Source organism: Centruroides vittatus, unplaced genomic scaffold (assembly GCF_030686945.1).
Source record: "Centruroides vittatus isolate TY-2023 unplaced genomic scaffold, ASM3068694v2 scaffold_861, whole genome shotgun sequence".
Lineage (NCBI taxonomy): Eukaryota > Metazoa > Arthropoda > Arachnida > Scorpiones > Buthidae > Centruroides > Centruroides vittatus.
Window position 1 is genome coordinate 5378848 of NW_027122718.1, and position 22880 is coordinate 5401727.

Sequence of the window (22880 nt, forward strand, 5' to 3'; positions counted from 1 at the left end):
TTTCGATATTGGCTTCGATAGTTGAATGTATGTAGAAAAATATTTATTAAAATACGCTTACTATTGTTTTAACTAGAGCATTCGATAATGATTCCTTTGAAAAATTCTTTAGTACACTCAGAAAGATATCTGATATTAATGACACAAGGGTGCCTGATGGGGGTTGAGTGGGTTAGGACCCCTCCAAACTTTAGCGAGAAGCTGTTAAACATGTCTGTAAAATGTAAATATCATAACATTTCCGGCACGGAATACTTTATACATAGAGTCTTCGTATAAGCTACCCGTATTAAACGACCACCTGTGTAACGCCACCGAGGGCATCGATTTTTGGTACGAAACAACATACAACAACTGTAATAAACGATCACTTCCGCGAATATATTTAGTGTAAATTATTGTTCGAACCCACCTCGGGCACTTCTCCCACTCTTGAAATTAGGTGTAGGTGTTGATGTATTAGTCCAGCTACAAAGAAAACTCATTTCTGTTTGTTCGAAAATGTCGGAAAAAACGAGATGCGAAGTGCTGTCGTTAGAAGATCGTATTAAAGTTATTAGAGAAAGTGAAAAATGGTTTATCACAACGGAGATTAGCGGAAAGATTTAAATGTGGGTAAACGCAAATTTTTAAAATTTTGCAACAGAAGAAGTGGATACTAGAGGAATGGGAAAGCGATGGAAACAAGGATAGCAAACAAAAAAGAAAGCAGCCGAACGAAGAGATAATGGGAGGGGTTTCAAAAGGCAAGTGCTAAATGGATGCCTTTGAGTGGACCAACCATTCAGGCAAAAGGACGCGAATTTGCAGAAAAATTAGGCATTTCGTCGTTTTGCGCCTGCAATGGATGGCTGGAAAGTTTCCTGAAGCGTTATAACATTGTTTATCGCACCTTGTGTGGTGAAAGTGGTGACGTCAATCAAGTTAATGTGGAAGATTAGAAACAGCGTGTTCTTTCGATGATAGATGGATATGATTTTCGTGATGTCTATAACACAGACAAAACAAGACTTTTTTTCCCGTGCCATTCCGGATAAAACTTTAATCGAAAAGGGAAAGAAGTGTTCAGGAGGCAAGTTGGCGAACGAACGCTTAATGTTTTGCTGTAATGCTTAGTAGAGAAAGAACCAGCCTTGGTCGTTTCTAAGCCACTTCGACCTAGATGCTTTAAAGGCATTGACATCGCAACTTTGGGCGTGACCTGGAAAGCCAACTCCAGTGCTTGGATGACAGCAGACATTTTTTAAAAATGGTTAGAAAAATGAAAAAATGAGGAACCAAACCAGGAAAATTTTACGTTTTCTGGACAGTGCCACCTGCCATCCCCCCAAGATTTCACTTTCGAATGTTGAATTGAAATTTCTTTCGCCCAACACTACGAGCCACCTTCAACCATTAGATAAAAAAACTCGTAAAATTTTTGCTTGTTCGGATGGAAAGTGCTGAAAGTGCAACACAACTTGCTAAACAACTGACCGTTTTGGATGCAGTTAAATGGATTAAAAATGCCTGGAAGGAAGTAAATTCTGAAATGATTAGCAAATGTTTTAGAAGGTGTGGCTTTTTACGCGATGCTGCAGATGCTCCCGATGCTGAAAATATTTCAGAAGCGGAACTTCAAGAGCCTTGTACTGCTGCACAAATTAACGACATTGTAGCTATTGAAGATGTTCAATGCTTTGAAGATTTGGATGACGACTGGGAGGATCAATTTATGGTTGGGGAAAAGACTAATCAACGATCGTCACAAACAACAGAAGACAATGACAATGAAGAACAAAGTGATGTTCGTATCGAACCTTTTCCATTATCGGAGACGCTTTTCACAATTTCAAAATTGAAAGCAACGTTCATCAATCTTGAAAGACCACGACTTTTGGAAGGCACAAATTTAATTGAAAACGAGCCTGAGGAAGTGATCCTAAAGCAAAAGTTAAAACAGGTAACGGAATTTTTTAATAAGCACATGTAACTATTGTTTAGCCTATATATGTAAATTTAGTTTATTAAATTTTCTGTTCTAAATTGCTTTAAAACTGTGTTGTATTTTACACCATTTTAAATACAGGTACTACAGTATATGCACCTACATACAAGAGTACTGTACATACTGTATCCTTACTGTACTGTAGATCTAAAATCCTGTCTAAAAGACCACTTTTTGAAGGAACCGTGGGTGGTCGCCATAGACAGGTTTTACTGTATATATATATATATATATATATATATATATATATATAATCAATACGCAATTATTCAATCCGTGAAGAATCAGGATGTTGGATTAGGATTTTTTGTGAAGGATCAGATTCAAATACGATGGGGCTTTTAATTTTTCATGAAGAATTTTTTGTTTGCTGCTAATCACATCTGTCAATTCTATTAAATCTAGTCTAGAAGAAGATTGTTTTCAATGATCAAAATTGAGACAGGCAAACAGTCCGTAGTATTCTTACACCTCAATAATCCGAACCAAACCATCCATCTCTGGAGAATAATGAACATCAAATTTTCACTAACAAGTAGCCTAAGTAAAATTGTAGCTCGGGATCTGATTTCCAAAATTTTCTTACTGATTAAACATTGATGCAAGTATGCAGCTACCTTTCTTATGCAGACGTAATTCAATTATTTATTTATTTATTACACTAGGCTTAGCAAAATTACCAGTTTTACGTGACACGTAGAACAATATATCAATCGTAAATGATATAAATTTAAGTTGTTAGATTAATCATATGTTATAACTATGTAATTTGAGAACAATTCTCGTAGAATGCAATTATTTCAAGCAAATATCGATTTAAATTCAATAATAATCGTAAGTTGGCGTAAAAGCCGTTAGATGTCGACACTTGCGTATAATACTATATAATATTTACGTATAATATTCCATTTGTCTTAATAAATAAAATTAAATGATTTATAACAAAATTAAAAATCGAATTAATTAAATATATAATAACTAAATAAATCGAATAATTTCTCATGTAAACATTTAAAGTTTAAATAAAAATTTTGAAATAATGTATATTAATTTTTAAAAATCTATTATTTAAAATAGTTAAAACCAATTGAAAACTTTAAATCAATGCCATGCTAATTAATATGTGTTTTAAATGTGTTATTTATTAAAGTAATATGTTATGTGTTATTTAAACTAAAAATAAAAAGATACAAGTGAGATCAGGAGAAACTGTATTTTCAATTTTCACTACATCAAATACATTTGGAGCTGTGTGCAGATAATAACAGATATATTTGCTAAAAGTAAAGAAATTTCTGCCTCAAATACATCCCACTACCACAAGTATCATAAAAACAGTCAGGTATTATATACAGTCGAAAGTTTCTATTCGAAGGAGAAAAAAATTTAATTATTATTATTATTATTATTTTTGAAACATTTTCTTAACAGATGAAAAAAAAATCTGATTTCGGCCCATTTCTGGTTTAATTAATTCCATTCTAAAAGAAGCTAAAAGTGAATGACGTCACGTTGGCCCAGCTCATTCTGAAGCACGAAAAGAAGCACCACGACAAGCAGCACCATTTAAAACACTACACAATTTTTCCTACATAATTTTTTTTGGTCCTCTTCACCATCCAGAGATGAGGAGTGCAAGAAACAACATCAAAGTGCAAGTATTATTATTAATTATTAATATTATTATTATTATTTTTAGTGCTTGTGTAGTTTAGGTGAATTAATTGAATTCGATATTGTGCACGTGTCTACTAGTGTGTGTGGATACGAAGTGATACATTGCACTATCACATCACTATTCTGTTTTTTTAAAAATATTTCAAATTGAGGCAGAGTTTCTTTACTTTTTAAAATCTGTATTCGACTTTTCTGTGGCAGTGTACATCGAAAATAACATCAACATGTGTATTTTTTATTATTTTTTTCTTAATCTTCTTGAAAAATTCAATGGTACATATATTAATGTATCTATTTTTAAGACTACGGTTATACATCAAATTGGCCAACAACAAAAATATTTTATTTGCTCCGAACACGCTTTTATTTGTCAGTTCTTCACGTTTTATAAGATATTTCACAAATTATACTCCTACAATCAGAGTAAAACAGTAATAAAAAATAAACATTGTGCATAAAATTAATACAAATATCAGCGACACTTATAAAACCCAATAATATATATATATATTATTTTTTTTCTTCCACCGGAATGTTATTCTTGAGTTAATACTGTTTTGCTTATAATGCTCATTTCCTTTCTATTGTAAAGGTCGTGCGGACGTTATTTTCATATCTAAAGTCTCAATTGCTAGAAAAAAATGTGGAACATCTTTCAGTGAATCATATATCTCTAGTTATTGAAAAACATTCTAGAAAAATTGAAAGACTCGTTAAGTGTATGAAAAGGCTTATTTTCGCCTTCGTATATATAAGGTTTTTCCGTTTATAGTTTGAGAAAAAAAAAATAAAAATTCAATTTATTCGTAGAAACGTGACTTAAAAATCTTTCAGGTCGTGTCTTTTGTTCTCTCGAGTAACATAATGAACACAGAGGGGAAAAAAACAAAATTATATTAATTAAACGTCTTAAATGAGGGAATATACAACAATAAACAGTAAAGATTTAAAATAAATAAAGCATACAAAGAGGATTTAAAGATTTATAAAATTCCAGAGATAGAAAAAATCATCTGGAAGAGCTTCACATTATACAATCGCATGACCATATTTATCCTTTCCCCTTTTAAAACTCTTATGTAACCTTAACAATTAACATTCCAACAAAAAACAATGCCAATCAATAACGTGAATTTGAAACAATTAATAATAATTATTTCTCCATCACCCTATTGCTGCTATCTATATGTCTAATATTTCTATATTGTCATATACATCACCTTTTCCACAATAAAATACTAAGTCTCTTGATTATACATTAGAATCAAAATTCAACAGACATATTAATGTTCTCTGTTCAACAATTCGTAACACTCAATAATATATATTTGTATATATATATATATTTATTTATTTATTTATATATATTTTATATTTTTTAACAGGAACACGTCTACTGTAGAGGCACATCTTGGCCGAGTTAGACCAGGTTTTTATGTCTTTCATATTTAAAAAAAAAAATTATTAGTATAACATAAAATGTGCAGAAAATTCAATTCAATAAAAATATATTTAAATTCGTTAATAATATATATATATATATATATTTTTTTTTTACTTGTAGAGAAAAAAACTCGGTCTTCACTCGTCCTCTTAATTTGAAAGCCTCATAATCAACTATAAACTATTGGACTTGCAGGACCATTATCATTTATAAGGAGTGGAAGTAAATTTACCTAAAGACAACCTCCTCTCTCATGCCCTGCTTTCCAATAAATAACACATACTCTACACACATCACGGGGGGTGGATTTAATGGAGAAGGTAAAAGAAAATTTGGCTAACAATCTCACATCTATACAGGCACACATTTGGACACTCATCTAAAATGCCTTTGACCTTGTTTGAACAAGAGGCATAACTACGTTTTGGAAGACGTTGGATTTAGGAGGACCGTTCAACAGTCTTCTCCGAAAAAACAAAAATATTTATTTAGTTTTTTTTTTTAATTCCCATCACGTATAATATAATTTTTATTGCTGCCCTAAATTGTCACGATATTTTTAAAACACGACACTGCTTTATATAATTATTATCATTATTATTTTCTTTGAAACGATAGTTTCTATTGGCTACAGGCTGTTACAGATCTTGACCCAGACGATCCATTTCGTTCAATAGGAAGTCGATGTCATCTTCTGTGACTCCTGGATTGGAGATGATATTCCGAAAGAAATTCGGTTTATCTCCGAGTGGCTGGTAACCTACCATAAGTGTGCCTGCATCCATCATCTTTCCTTTCAGAACAGCAGTTATCTATGAATATAACACAAAATCCTGTTAGCTGTTATATCTAATCAAAGTTACAGAAATTGGCTGTAGTCTTACTTTCCCCAACTTCTGTTCACGTTCTTTGCTATGTGGCACCTTTCTTAAACTGGGAGGGATGTACCAGAAGCAAACATTAGTGCATTCAGGCTGTAAAACAAAAGTAAAGTTTTTTTCCCCCCCAGAAGATTATTAAAAACACACAAAAATATGAAGAAAAATTTAACTAACCTCTTCCCAAATGAGGTAGAATTTGTCTTTTTTTTCTTTAAGTTTTTTCACCATGTAACTAAGGAGAATAAGCGTTATTGAAATTGTGTTTCATTTGTTTGGATGTGTATTTTATAAACTTAACTTACTCAGTCATGGCAAACAAATAGTCAATGTGTCGTTCGTATCCTTTTTCTCCCTGTAAATAAATAAAATTCTTTACTGTTAAATCCGGAGATTCCTGTTCATTTTTTTGTAAATTTTAATCTACCTTCGATCGCCACATTAACCACAATTTAAATATATCGTTATGTCTTCCGCATTGAATGACCTTGTCTCCTGTATCATATGTCACATCGTAATGTTTATCTTGTTGGAAGAGATAATCTGCACACATCTGATTACAGCTTATAAGTAGACCCTACAAATATTCAAATATTATAAAGTTTTCCTTATAAAAAACATCTTTATCGCATTTGCGCTCAGTCAAAATATACTGTACAGCGTACATGTTATAAATAGGCCTACAATAAATAAATTTGTAATGATTTTTTTATAACAAAAGTCGAGATTTAAAATATAAGCGAATATTTTATATTAGGCTTACGTCGTCCTTAAAATGAACAGTAGAACATTGCAAAAGAGATCCCATCAATTTGTGCGGATTCCAAGTTACAGACCGAGCTCTGAAATATATCAATTTGTAGTTTAAAATCTTAAAAAAAACCAACAAAGTTAGACTGTTAAAATTTATATTACCTTTCTATTCCATCCAGTCTACGTCTATATTTTTTGGAAAGCAAACAGCCACCTCCCCAAGCAGCCTTAAAAAATATATTAAAAAAAAAGCTTTGGTTTATTAGTTATTAAACCGATCATTCTGTAGATAAAATGATTTCACGCTTCAAGGGAGCGAAACTACCATAAAATAAAGCATATGAAAAGTTAAGAATCTGAAAGAAGTTTTAAAAAATAATACTAGAGACTATAATAATTACATCAACATGAAGCCACATTCCGTATTTTTCACATATATCAGCTAAAGGATGGATGGGATCAAAGGCCCCTAAAACTGTTGTTCCACTGGTGCAATTGACGAAGAATGGATAATGACCCTTGGCTTTCGATTCTCGAACCAGTCTCTCCAGTTCCGATGGTATCATTCTACCTCTAATGAATTTAAGTACACAAAATTGTTTTAAACGTTAAATTAATTTAATATTTGAAAGTTACTTCGTCGAACTTACCTATCGTCGCAAGGTACTTCTATAACATTATCCGTTCCCAATCCCATGACCATTCCCGAACCTTTCATGGAATAATGACTCTGAAAAATCGAAATGCTTTTACTGACTCAAACTCACTTCGGATCTACTTAAATTTCAAACTTCAATGCAAAATGTAAAGTCGAGTAGTACCAGTCAAGCGAAAATGTATTGTTAGAAAGGTTCAGAAGTTAGAAAAGTTACGACAAAAATGCTTTAAAAAAGAAGTTTATATCATATCGATTTGTCTGAGTAGATCTAAAATTCTTCTAAAATTAATATCTATCTTCGTCGATACGTTCTCTCAAGCAATCTTATTCTTACTCTTAACAATTAAAACGAGAACAAGAGGCAATCGAGTAGAAATTCAAATTTTTCGTTCGTTTTATCATAAATCTAAAGCACTGGGCATACTTAAAAATCTATACAAAATCTTAATTAAATGCTTATTATATTATTTTAATGGGCAGTTGGGCATGGTTCGTTGGTGTTTTTACCAATTAACGGAAACGTTTGTCCACCAGGCGAAGAAGCGTTAAACGAAGCTAATACGACACGATCTATCCATCATTGTATTGGTCAAACGTGCTTTGTCCGGTTTAATGTGTAGAAAAAAATAAAAAATAAAAAGAAAATTAATTAATTCGAATCTTTTTTTAAATTAAAAAATATCAGACTTACGACTAAAGTTTTTAATAGTAACAACGAGGATAAAAAAAATGTGAAAACACGACAATTGAAAGTTTAAGTTTACATCAAAATAATAATAATTATAACTTACATGCTCGGAAGTATACATGACTAATTGCGGAAGATTTTTTAATCCTTTTTCTTTATAATTAGGGAATAATTTATGTCGAGCGCAGAGTACCGCATAAAGATTAGATATAGCACCGCCTTAATATTAATAAGAAGCATATATTACGGCATTAAAATATTATTTAAAATAAGATATACGTTCCTTATAATGTTAGTTAAATGTATTACTAACCTGGTGCAAGAATGCTATCACCTTCTTTCCAGCCTATAAGGTCTCTCATTTTTTTTAAAGTCACTTGTTCCATCAGAATGAATACAGGAGCAATTTCGTACGTGAACCTAAAATTTAATGATATCGGGAAGATATTTTATTGCATTTTACAAGTAAAACCAACTGCTGGCTCTATTATGCGTTTATAATAGTTATTTTTAACAGCAATTGCATTAATATAATCTGTAAAAAAACATTAATCTTCTATCCAGAACAATACTTTTATGTTAACGCCTGAATACGATGACATTATCTTGGGATATTTTTCAAAATCTCGACATTGTAATTAATAGCTTTTTGTGTTAAAATTCATAGAAAACTTTTAAGATTTGATGCAAATATATTAACATATTCTAATCACGAAGATTATTTTAAAGTTTATTTCTTTAAATAAAAAATAATGTATGTATTTTAGAATTAACTATGTTACCACTTCTGCTTCTTCTTCTATAGAAAAAAAACAACACATTTAAATTTAACTTTCTGAATTTATTTTATTTAAAATAGAGAGAAATTTTATATTTATGTGAGTTTTTAAATATTTTAAAAAGCTATATTTAAAGGAATTTTAAATGTAGCTAAAATAAATAAGAAATTATTCTTTAGAATTAAGTAAGACATAATCCATATTTGAATGACAGAAAGTCTTTAAGAGGTACTAAAATAATTATTTAAAAAAATCTATCTATATTAATTAATTATAAATGTTTATAACGAACATTTAATGCGTGAATAAACAATTTTAAATCAGAGTTTCGATAGGAGAGATCAAATTGGGTATTTGTCTCTCTGGATCTAATTGCTATCAATTAGGCAGAATGCTCTCTCGAAAGACACGATACAAAGTAGTTTATCTTGTTAAAAATCGCTTATAATAAAGAAAATACTCTACTATATTTAACCTTAAAAAGTATTAGCAATTGTTTAAATTTTAATTTAACTCTTTCTATCTATTAACTATCAAGGGAGCCTTTTCCATGCCCGTCACGGATTCGGCCGAGCCCACAATAGGAGCGATGGGATGGTAAGAAACGATTTAATTAAAGATCCGTAATATAATTAAAAATAGGATAAATTTCTTACGCTAACTCCGTAAAATTTAAATATATTATACGCTAATTGACAATATGAAATCGAACTTTAGTACTACAGATCGGTTTCAAAGCTAAGGAAGTGCAGGAAAATTTAGTTTCATTCGAGAGAAATTATTGTTATTGTTTAGAGCAGAAAATAATATATCTTGCTTAATTTATTATTTTAATTAAGTTTTAAATATATTAAATCAGTTTTTAATTACTTGCAGCGATTAATAATTACATCGACATTAGTAGGCCTACACATTTTCTTTAATGTACAGTTTAATTAATTATGACTAATTTATTTACAAATCGCTTATACTTAATATAAGATATTTTAGTTACTTACATGTTTGTATTTGCTGTTGCTGTAAGCCATTCTCCAGCCATAGAAATAATATCTAATCCGCATGATAGTTGGTTAAAATAATGTGGGTGAGCTAGAAAGAAATAATCGTAAGTTTTAAAGTATCGAAGAAGCAGCGATTGGCACGCGAAAACAGATGCGGTTGTCTAAAAAGTTTTGTGAGTTACACGTAAAAAATTCACCTAATTGTTTCCGTTTCCTGTTATAACATTGCGATATTTATAATCATTTTTTGTTTTTTCTTGTTTTATAAATTGATTTTTACAAATGAAAACTGTCTGAAGAAAGAGAAAGAGCTTAACAAAACCATGTAAATCCCCGTATCGACTCGAATTATTCTTTTCATTCTCCCTGCAGACTTTTCTAACAGCAAGGGAACGTTATCACTAGCTTGCAGTCCCTGTTTTTTTTCTTTCTCTCTCTCTCTCTTTACCGAAATATCTAGCATAACTCAAATATTAACCGCGGAAACGTTTTCTTATTGTACTTTATGCTTATGTGTCACCTTTTCCTTGCTCGAGGAATACAATAATTCATATTTTGAGATGTTTCGCGTGTTGCAAAACGTGCGAAATATGTTTTTAGTGCGAATTACACGAGATAATTGGTTGACATTAAAACTAATTTTCTAGAATATCATACAAACCTTTATTAGAATACTGCACATTCCGGTGATATTATGTAACACATGCTTCGATTGTTTTAACACGTGCCACATGGGCTGAGTCACCTGACTCCTTGCACGTGACTGCCCTAAATCCAACGACAACAGATCCAATCCACTCTTGCTCAGCTGCCGCAATTTGGATACGTTCCAGTGATTTTGATATCGCATTATTAAAAGAACAAGAGGGAGAAGAAGGATGCCAGTGACAAATTAAATCGATAGAACGGAATCTACGGCGTTTTGTTATTCCTACGTATTAAAATACAAAAATACATAAAGGGGGAAGCAAAGGAACAATAAAATAAAAGTTTAATTGAAGTTCTCTGTCTACAGCTCTGGAGTGAATGGTTCGATCACCTGTTGGTACTCAAGCTTAAAGCCAGTTTGACATTGAAGTTCCATTTGTGTCATCTGGCAAATTTCCGATTGATCGGGCTGTCTGATAAGTATCAGAGGTAAAAATTTTATGATAATTAGCTTTGTCTTACAAAGAAAAAAAAGAACAGAAGATTATTTAATTCGAGTATTTTTTTTATTTCATCAATAATTACAGAAAAAAAAACTATTAAATTTCCTCATTTGTTTTCTAAATCAACTGATTTAAAATGTATACTGTCAGAAGTCACTGCTGTGATTGCAATTACGTTTAGTAATATCTTCATTCGGTTTATTATGGAAAGTTTCGTATGTATCAGCTTGAAATTAGCCAAATGGATTCAACAGAATGTCGGGCGTGAGTCAGAAAATTGACAGACGGCACAGCAACATTACGTGATCGACAGTGCGTTTCCACAGTTTTAATTGATTTAGATTGTCGTTCTACACGTTGGATTGACACATGGGAGAAGCGGGAGAAGTTAGGAATAAAACTTTTCTTTCTCAGAATCAAAACTTAAATTTATATCAACTTTTTTTTTCCTTTACTTTCTATTTAGAAAGATGAGTCAGTTTAGACCAATCGTCGAATCGCGAACCAATCAAGTGACACAACTGCAATCGCTTCCAATTACTCATCTGCCTGCCAAAATCCATTGTCCCGCTAGCTTTACGTTCCGAGATATTGTAGGAGGAGTGAGCTACAATTACTCTTCACCTCGCCACAAATTAGGTTTACAAATTAAATTTCCTTGCTTCCTGACACTAAATCAATGACTCGTATGCAGGAATTCCAATTTAAAAATATGTCATATAAGGGTCGGAAAATATTTCCTACGGTCGTTTCATTTCTTCCATGTATAATCTAACTGTTGTATGCTTAATTCTCATCTATGCGGTAATAATAACATACAGAAGATTTAAATGCTCTGTGAAGTAAATGTATCCGAATGGTTTAAGGCTAAGCTAACGGTATAAGGATCAATTCTGGAGTTCCAGAAATTCCAACGTTATCTGTTCCTATCAGAAGGACAAGCTAAAATCAATGTTCCTTCACCCGTAACATATGGCTGGCTGTGATTATAGGCGAGCTCCTCTGCATCATCGCTCAAACCTATCTAGGGATTCGTATACTTTTATGGATTATCCACAGGGAAGAAATGGCGCTGTACCATATAATTTCGATTTCTTCGATATTCATTTAACCGTGTTCGAATTATTATACTGTAGTTAATTCTAAAATACAGGCCACGTCATGTTATGCAACTTATTTCTCCCTTCAGAATAATTTGAAAGTTTAAAGAGTTGATTAAAAAGCATAAATAACGTGTAACGTATGAATTTGATTTATGGAAAATCTAGAATAGTTGCGACATTAACGGTAGCAGTTACATTACTTTTTGAAGCGTGTGATGTTCTTTATCGGCCAACTGATGGCGTAAACGCAACAGCCATTTGGCTACAGCATTGTAATTATTTGCTACTTATTCCGCCCCGTCAGTTTCCAATGCTGCATCCGTTGTCTCGGAAACCGCTCTTCTCTTTCGATTATGACGTCAACCGTTTGGAAGTTAAACTTGTACAAAAAAAACACTAAAGTGTAATTTGAAAAATAATTATCCCGAAGAGTGCTTCGGGCTGATCACACAACAAACAACATAAACCTATGACCCGAAATGAGCTGAATATACCGTTAGGCAATATATTGTCTCCACGAGCAATAATCCACAGTGGCTGGAGGGAAAATGAGGCTCTTATTCCAAACGTTTAGTTCAGATAAGGTATAGAAACTAGTCTATGTAAACATTAAGCGCCTATAGGAGTAATAAAGATAACTTCTGCACGTATGAACTACGATATCTAGAAACTAAAAATATATACACATTTACAACAAATGATGCCAATAGTTTAAAGCGTTAAATGAAATCAATTTTAAAAATAAGTCGTTTATTTGGATAAACAACGTTAAATATCATCTACAGAATTAAAAGAAACTTGTTAAGTGATAATTGTGCAACGTCGTTACTTATTTCCGAAATAATTTACAAAGTCATAAGTATTAAAAGTAATTATAAAAATATGCATGATGGAATTAATTAGCGAAAACCTGAATTAATTTTGATTTCGTAGCGTAAATAAAGAAGAAATTTAAGAATATTTTAACTTTTTCGATAATCACTTTTTCTGTGCAGCAATATAAACGATGCAGTTTAAAACTTTTAATTATTTAGAATATCTTGCTACAGCTTACGAATTAAAATGAATAAAACTTAAAACAGCAGTAAGTAATCACATTATCAGGACTTAAGTCCAGGTTATATGGCAGCATATAATGTCTAAATTTGAATAAATATTCTACTTATTTCATCTATTGGCCAACCTCAAATACTATTTAAAGTAAATATAGAAAGTTTCGATGGAAAAAAATATAGGAAGATTTATTTGGCTTTAATATAAGCGATGATATTCAAAGATGGAGACATTATATAGATACAAACTGACGAAGACATGTCAGACAATATGAAACCTCTTTTAAGAATAATTTAAGCCTTCTGTACTATAGGCCTACCGCTAAAACCAAGATTTGCCGGCGTATAATACGCACCCATTTTTCGGGAAAAAGTGCTCCTTATCCGCCAGAAAACACGATAATTAAACGAACAACCAAATTAAAGACAACTTTATTCACTTTCTATGCATCGCATATAGCGTTTATTAATTCAAATATCCACAAATTAACGTCAAACGTTTCTATATAAAATACATTCTTGTGATTATCACTACGTTAAAAGTTTATTCTGCGGAAGAAAATGTATCTCGCCACTTTTTATAAAACGTAAAACCTGTACAAAATGGAACCTTAGTAAAACGAAAACCTGCCAAACCGGGAAAATATTCGGTACGGTTTACACAGGTTTTACTGTATTTTAATAATAATAATAATAATAATAATTCAACTCTTGTTAGTCTAAACTAGTAAATAATGTTTCCATTCTTATTTGTAGTAGGATATATTTCATGTTTTCTGTAATTCCTCTTCCGAATTAAGATTACTCCTGCACATGACAGAAATTCACAAGTGGTAAACAAGTGATAAATTATATTTTCCATATTATTTATACCTATATTTTAAGAAATTTCGCTGTAAGTGGCAACCTATTAGTTTTAATACGAAAAAGGAAAAAAAAATTTTACCGGGATCAGTTCCAAAAATAGATCAATGAAAGGAAATCTAACCGTAATGAATGCGGCAGTTTAATGCTGCACCATTCGTTCTGTACTTTTTTTTTTTTCTAGAATAATGACTTTTCAACGTTCATGTCAGGAATTGCTTCTCTTGTTCCAATTTCGATAGCGTCAGTCGGAATTGATTGATGTCGATTCCGGGCGACAGATGGAGCTAGTGACAGCTGTCCTTGTCAGCTAGACACGCCTTTTGTATCTAGCATTTGATCTTTTCTCCTTGCAGAGATTCTCATTTTCTTTCTTTGCAGTCTATTGAACACTAAATAGAAGTAATTAGTGTAATCGGCGGAAAGAATACCAATTTGTTTTTTTTAAGCTTTCAGAAATTGATAAAATGTAGTCAAACTGACACGAGAGTTTTTGAAATTCATCAAATTTCATACGTGCTAAATTAATCAATTTAATCCACTTCTATGTTATTTCTAGAAAAATTAAATTAAAAAAGCTGGAATAGGCTTATGTATATAAAGAAATTCACTTCTCGTTTATAACTGTGGCTACAAATGACAAATTATTACACGATTACAATGGTTTAGTTCTTGTAAGGCTTATCCGACTGTAATACAGTAGGCTACATTACAGTTATATAAACCTATTTTATTTTTATATCTACAGAAGATGTAAAGAAGATAACAGATACATCCCCATTACAACAAATATTTAAAACAATTCCCGATTAAAAAAAAAAAATACTTCAAAAATTAAAGATTAAATTATATAATATACAGTCATAAATGCATAAGAAAGAATGATTAAATCGAATATAAAATACTTGTAGACTTACGATTTAAATTACAGTAAATCGTAAAATGACGAAACTATATTATTTAATATAAATATAGTAAATATTATAAAAATAACACATAAAAGTTTAAGAAATCGTAATTAGATATAGGCCTAATTAGCGAGTTTTATAATAGATAAAAAGAATATTTATACTAATAGGTTATACATTTTATTAAAACATTTCGCAATTTCTGGTTACTTGGACTGAAAATGAAAACATAACGCAAAATACCGGCTGACTAAATGATGCCATTAACGATTTGTTTGCTGCTGGGGTTACCCCATTATTTTCAATCTTGGTTTACAAGATTGTAATAGCAATTTCAAAACGCATATTTCCAAACTGGCTACAACGATGCACGATGACGTACTGAGCGCGTGGCACGGGAGATAGGGAGATAAACAGATAACAATTAGGCTACTCGTGTCCAGAAGAAGCAGGGCATGTCACAAGCCTCTACAGAAATCGTTTGTCATACTTTCGCCTGATCTCCAACAATTAAGCTTATCTAGAAGTTAAAGTCGGCGCATGCCTAGAGAGACAAATTCGCTCCGTCGAGCGGAACGTTTATTTCACGCTCTGGCTAACTTTACAGGAATACGGGGATAGAATATGGAAAAATATGTAAATTCTCCATTTTAAAATTATTTGTCTTATGTAAGATTGAATAATATTCTCGAAAAAAATTTAAAAATACAAGTGTTTATATTAGTAACAGATTCTTAATTGGAATACTTTATAGGGTGTTTAGAGAATTTAACACCCATTTTCTATGCTGAAATTAAGATAAGTTATAAGTGAAGCTGATGAAGGAAGTTAATACATCTTTAATTAATTTAATTCATAAAATTTATATTGCATTTAACTAGTTTTAATAAATAATTTAACATTTCATTCATATTTATTTAAATTTAATAAAATATAATATTGAAATTTGCTTACATTTAAAATTTTTATACAAACTTCATTTATTTATTTCAAGGATTTATATTTAAACCGAAGCATCTTGATATCTCGATCAGACTTTTTGATCGAGAAAGTTTTATGCGCATTAAAGTTCAATAACATTTAGTAAATCAGATGAAATTTAATATAGTAATGAGGATGGAAAATATTTAATGCTAATTAGAAGACATTTTTATCACTTACAAAGCTCCGTAACAATAGCTAATTGCAGATAATAAAGATAATATTTACGATATAGCCTACATAAAACTAAAAGAGTAGGCCTGCTCTTAGAGGCGTATGATGATGTAGTGAAGTTGACTGATAGAAAAGTTCTCGTTTTAAGACGTGGAAGCAACTACGAAACGAACAAATCCATTATATCCCGCTAAGCTTAATCCCCTTGGCAAATTACACCGGGGACTGAAATCTGAGCTGTTTTGATTTTTGGCCCGCTACTCTCAGAGGGATTGTTATTAGTGGAAACAAACGAGATGGTTTAGTGTAAGAGTGATGGCGTCAGCACCCGCGAAATTGGACATAATTGGCCCATAAATAACAGTTCTTCTGGTTGCCGTCAAGAGCATCCCCGTTACCTAGCAACGGGGCCACCCGTTATTAAATCTGTCCCCTCTGCTCCTCCTATGTGTAGCCTTTGTCTATTTTTATGAATCGTACCCAGATAGGTCATACGGCTACCGTGTGAAACCAAATGCGAAACTCGTGTCCCGCATTCTATTTCATGCAGTGTTGAATTCAAAAATTTCAATTAAATATTAAAATTATTAATATTAAGCATAGTTAAATAATAAATCGATAACAGGAAAACTACGAAAGAATGAATAATTGATAATAATAAAAATATTTAATTATTTTAGTTTATTAAAGACGTTTAATTTCATAAAACAATTTATATTATAAGATTAGTTCTAAAATAAATAATCTTCACACAAGAGTTTTCTCTATTGCTAAAATAGATCGCATGTACTGTACTATTCTTATACTAGACATTAATATCTTACCTGTTTTCACTTGATATTTGAGTGTGTCTTTACAATCGACTAAAAGTTGATCCAAATTTTGGGGTTCTTCGGGAATCCTCAGATCTAAGACTTCCCTCAACTGATTTACATGATGAAAATCTAAGACTTTACTGGATCTGTCATTGGATTTTCGAAGAAAGTCGATCAGAATATCAACAACTCGAAGCAAAAATTCCCTGGTTACCCCGTATGCATCTCTATCGTGAGGATATAGATCTAAAAATATAAAAAAAAATTTGTTTCTTATGTATATGGTTGTTTTGTGAATTTTATTTATTTATTTTTCTTTAAATAATATTAATATAAACTGTAATGCTTAGAGTATATATGGTATAAATATATTTAAACAATTAATCTATTTTAAAAATGTTTATTTAGTTATATTTACACTGAAAGTCATATTCCTTTAGTGTAGAATATGAACATTTTCTTAATGGTGTTTCAGAAAAGTGGTCATTTAAATTCAACAAATTGCTTCCCAATGGTGTTTTTGCCTGTTTTATGAAAAGTAGTGTTGGTTAATACTTAATTACTGAATAAACATAAGAACTTCACTTGCTAAATTTCAGTTTTCAGATTCATCTAGCATAAAAACATCATCAATTTTTTTTAAATTTTTAACAGTAAAGAATGATTTTGTTGTAGTGTCGAAATTGATGCATTCTATCATAAATTTAAATATTAAAAACCAAACATAGGTTTGTTAACGTTATTAAATTAATATTTTGTAAATAAAAAATTAAGTAAATTCAATAATATTCTATTTGCTAGAGATTTATTAAGTGAGTGATCCTCTATCACTACATTTATTTCTTGTATTCAAGACGATGTTGTAGTTAACAATACTATTATTTATTAATTACAATATGCAGTCCTATTAACTCCAAAAATAAATTTAATTAATCGTTATTATAATAATAAACATAAATTAAAAATTAGTTCTTAAATTACAAGCATAATTTGATAATGATGTTGCTACTTTGTTGTGTTTAGATTGTATACGTAAAATTGAATATATCTAAATATTATTGATAATAAAAGTATTTTAATTGTAAAGAAAAATATCAGACTATGTTATACAATATAAAATTAACATATATAATATATTTTTATAGATTAGATCAATTAATTTTGTCAAATAATTAAAGATAGATGAAATTATATACAGTACTTTGATTTTAATTGAAATATCATACAGATTCAAGAAGAAACAAGTACTGTACAGTACAGTATAAAAAAACTCAATTTACAAAGTTATTCCTAATGTTATTTTAATTTCATATGACACCAGTTTTACTTGATTCTACAAAAATAAAAAAAAATTCTAAATCTTATTAGTTCAGGAACAAACAACTTAGATCTAAAAATTCCTTTAAAAACTCTAATAGTACTTTGAAGATCCCTGTATATACATTTGTATGTTTGTATACTGTACATGTATATTAGGCCCGCCTATTAATATGCTAGATAACGCACAGGACTATAAAATATCAGCCCTGCACCAAAGGATCGCTTCAGTCTACAAGCTGTTTTCCGTTAGCTGAGCGCTTAAGTAATTCATACATTTATAAGTGGCGAGGATTGAACTCGCTCTATGAGGGAAGCGACTTCTATATATATATATACACACACACTAAAACAAACAATATTCTCTATAATCTCGTTGCGATTTTACCAGTATATTTTTAGGAAAATAAGCGCAAATATTACTACTGTAGATACCTTTTGAATGTTTGCAGGCCCTCTGAAACTAGTCTGGGGACTACAATTTGGGAAAAGCTTCGTTAAACTGTTTCATATAATCAAAGAGACTTAGACTCTGTTTAAAATCTGTGACTGATCACGATCGGTTACAATATTTCTTTATTTTTCTTTGAGGCAAATGTGGTAAATCATAGCGATCTTTGTAGACACAGTCTTATAACTTAGTATAGAACAATCTCCTTATTACGTGGTTAAAAATTATTTTAAGTTACTCCCCACAAATAATTGCTGTATATTTACAAAACGAAATTATAAAATTTATAATTATTAAATGAGAAAAGCTATTCAATGAAGTTATACAAAGAATTTACGCAATTCTTTCATTGGGGAATGCGCCATTATATATTATATTGTAAATATACTTAAATATAAATCGATTATTCTTAAATATTTTTATGGAATTATATAAATCATTAAACTACTCGTATTTTTAGAAAATAAATATATTAATGAAACAATAGGTATTAAAATGTATGAAATATTAAGACTTTTATTATAAGTGTTTCAAAATTTTAGCTCAGAAGATACGAAAAACTTAATACTACTTCTCTGTTTAAATAATGAATTATATTAATTTTTTTTTAAATTTTATTAATTAAATACATTTAATAATGTGGAAACTTTGCACATTTTTAATGTTAGAAATAATTTAAGCGAAATCATTAATTTGAAATTTAAAAATATTATTTTTAATAAAATGGCAAGTTTTATCGCAAGTGCAACTTAATAAGAATAATGACTGATTTATAACTTTAGCTACTGTCGCTTATTAATTAAACCAGCAGGAGGAGTTCGTTGAAGTGTTGGGAGTGATGGTGAAGGGTCCTTTAATAAAGGATCACTCATTCTGTCATCCCAACACTTCTATAGAGAAGTTCCTGCTTATCCTCTTACGGCTATTCTCTAATATAAATCTGAAAGTTTAACTAAGATATACTTGAAATAAATATGTTTTTACAGTAGAAATTCAACTAGAATTAAACGTATCTTAAATCGGAATATGGAAGAATCAATCAATTTTCTGTAATCTCTAGGATTTTACTTGTCTATCCCTTCGGTTCTACTTCATTATTTCTGGAGAGCTGTCATTTAATGTTGGTTTATCCCAAGGGATATATCCCTCACTACAACGACTCATCTATCCCGAAATTCTCCGATTTCTAAATGGTATCTCGTTTCATAACTACTGTTCAGTATGCTATGAAAAGTCTATTTCAAATCAGTAGTATTTAGCTTTATTGTATTCGAATAATACACGCCTAATGAGAATTTTTTTCCCTTATTCTTGTACAAAGATAAAATTAAGGTGCCGTAATTTAATTTTTTTAAATAAGAAAATCAACTTAAGCAGTATCTGTCGAAGGAATATGTTATGTATATAAAGCATGATGTCATTAACCATAGCAGGACCCAACTTCCGTTAAGTTTTATCAGCATGTAGCGGAAATTCTAACATATTTTGTGGTGTCATATATTACTGATAGGTTGGCATTGTGTTGCAGAATTAATAGAAACTTCTGTAAGTTATGACGTGTCTTTCCGCAACATGAGCTATCGTCAGTGGTGTCACCATTTATACAAAAGGAACCTTATCAGGTGTCGTGAAAGGTATTTACGGGCCCAAGTTATTATCGAGGATGTAATTTTGACTCTCTAAATGAAATTCAGATTTATTTGAAATGTAGAATATATTTTGAATTTTAATCCACTAATTTTCTGGTATGCACAGTGTTATTTTAAGTTTAGAAATGTGAAATGTGTTATTAATTTTATAAATTTATTGAAATAATTAATGATAAATTCATAAATAGAAAAATTATTTTCATTTTTAACAAAGGAATATTTATTCCCTTTACTTTAAATAACTTAAAATTCTTTAATTTCAAGAATTTCAAATCTTATTTTTTAACTTTTATTAAATTCTGTATTTTAATAATAAAATTAGTGACATTGTTTATATCAATACAATTATTTTTTTAAATTTTTTAATTACTTAATATAGAAAGATCGTGCTTAAAATTTGTAAAAATGCTAATTTTGATTGTTTACTTAACATCTTTATTGTGTTTTCAGTCCTCCATAGTAATTCATTTAAAAAAAAAATACTTTTAACCAATCGGGACAATTATCCCATCTTTGATTAGATAAATGAATACAGAAATTTTGTATAATTATTTCTTTATAGTTAATTATTTACAGCTTTATGCTTTTCGTACATGAATCTTGCAGATCAGTTTTATAACAGATTTGAACCTCCATAAGTCCAATATATAAGATGATGAACATGTATGAATACTTTCGTTTCAAGTTGCTTAATCTCTTGTATCGACCCCTGACCCAAAACCTCTCACCTTCTTGACAAGTGGCTTAATTAAGGTGATTTCTGGTCAGTGATTACGACCCTCTACTTCTCTCACTTTCGGATCAGATTTCCTTGCAATAATTAAAAATGAAATTAGAGAAAGTAATTTATTTATTGAAGAGAAAGGCATTCGTTTATCATTATAAAAGTTATTTAAGGTGCAAATTTGTTAAAATTGTTTAGAATCGACCCGTCAAGAGTATTGCGCAAACTCCCCAAAATCTTGAATGACTGCATTGCAGATGTTCGACCAACATCATTTCTCACAATTTTTATTTCATTTTTTTCTTCTTTTTTAAAGGAATTTTTTAAATCACAATATTAATTTTTAAAATAAATATAAAATATAAAGAAGAATTAGAAAAGAGAGAACAACACTTTATGCTCGCTTTTGTACTTCAGATTATGTATTAAAAACGCTTATTGAGCAATATCTCTCGTGATATTTATCACAAAGAAAATTGCATTTAGAGGGACAAAGGAGCTTTGACTGTATGCTTGATTTGTCAGAAGGTGAAGCGCGATTTACAGGAAACCTTTAAGTTACATTGTGAAAGGATTACTTTCCTTACTGAAAAGAACATGAATATAATAATTGTTTACTTAATAAATACCGATATCCTGCATTGTACATACATTTCACACATATTTACATAGATTAAACGGAAATAATCCCTTAATTATTCTCGATTATTAAACAAGAAATGATGACGAAAATGTTAATTACAGTTAACAATCTAAGCTATGATTTTGTTATAAAAATTTCTTAAAATAACAATGCGTTAAACAATCACATTAACAAATATAGCGTAGGATTGTCTAGAGACTACTCTCGATTCTAACCACAAGACCACCGGAGAATTCCCTAAAGACTATTTAAGTATCGGCTTCTATTTAGGAGCTTCTATACGAGTTCCTAAAGAGCGATCAGACTTGTAACGATGCTAAAAAGTTTTAATTTTTAATAAATAAATCATAAAAAATTATTCATTCGATTATTTATAAATAAAACGTATATAATTTATAGTGAGCGTAGAAGATTGGATTTTAAGTCTTGTAAAGTCGTTGCACACATTAAAAGGCCGAACAACCTGCAAATTTAAGCAAAAAACAAAAAGAATCGTGATAGTTTAATGAATAAAAATATATTAATTTCGATGTTTTTCGTAAAGTTGATTATACTTTGTGTTTTTTTAAAATTAAGACGACTAAATTAATTGGTTACCTGTATACAAAAGTGTTCCTATATCTTTGTGGCTTCCTTTCTTGTCTCCGGTCTGCATAGTGTCTTGGGGATGTTGGCTGTTGTGCTGTGTGACGGTCTTACAGGAATGGAGCCGTCTAAAGTCAGCTTCGAGATTACGCCCCCACGAACGATAATGTAGGCGGTATTTAAGAAAGACTTCTCTCGGAACGGTGAATTCCGTCCACTCCTTCTCTAATATGGTCTCTGATTGGTCGCTGGCTTTCTGCCAATGGCAATATGCTCGGCTGTTACGTCATACAATAAAGGTTGAAAATGATAAAATTTTGATTTCACGTGGGATGCATGTTGCATAGGAGTTGACGTCAGGAGAAGGTAAGGGGTTTTTCCATTGTTTGCACCTACATGAAATTACATTTACATTATTTCATTTATGAGCATGAATGCAACAAAAGTTTTCATGAAAAATCGATTATATATATTTTATTACTGTTATATATGTTGATGAAATATAACATCAATATATGAATATAGTTTAAATTATTCAGAAAAAAATACAAAAAAATATTTGATATGTTACATTTACAACTATGGTTTTTATAATGTT

General features: G+C 30.5%; 1 protein-coding gene across 1 annotated transcript; it reads right to left on the reverse strand.

Moving 5' to 3' along the window:
• Positions 1-3181: 3181 nt before the first annotated feature.
• Gad1 (glutamate decarboxylase) lies at positions 3182-22458 on the reverse strand. The gene is made up of 14 exons (XM_067288544.1): positions 22295-22458; positions 16923-17159; positions 9863-9953; positions 8399-8505; positions 8189-8304; positions 7390-7469; positions 7141-7312; positions 6902-6966; positions 6750-6828; positions 6414-6563; positions 6292-6341; positions 6164-6221; positions 5993-6082; positions 3182-5920 (listed from the first exon to the last, which is right to left on the reverse strand). The coding sequence occupies exons 1-14, from the start codon at positions 22350-22352 to the stop codon at positions 5747-5749; spliced, it is 1527 nt and encodes a 508-aa protein (XP_067144645.1). The 5' UTR covers positions 22353-22458; the 3' UTR covers positions 3182-5746.
• Between the last annotated feature and the right edge of the window lie 422 nt (positions 22459-22880).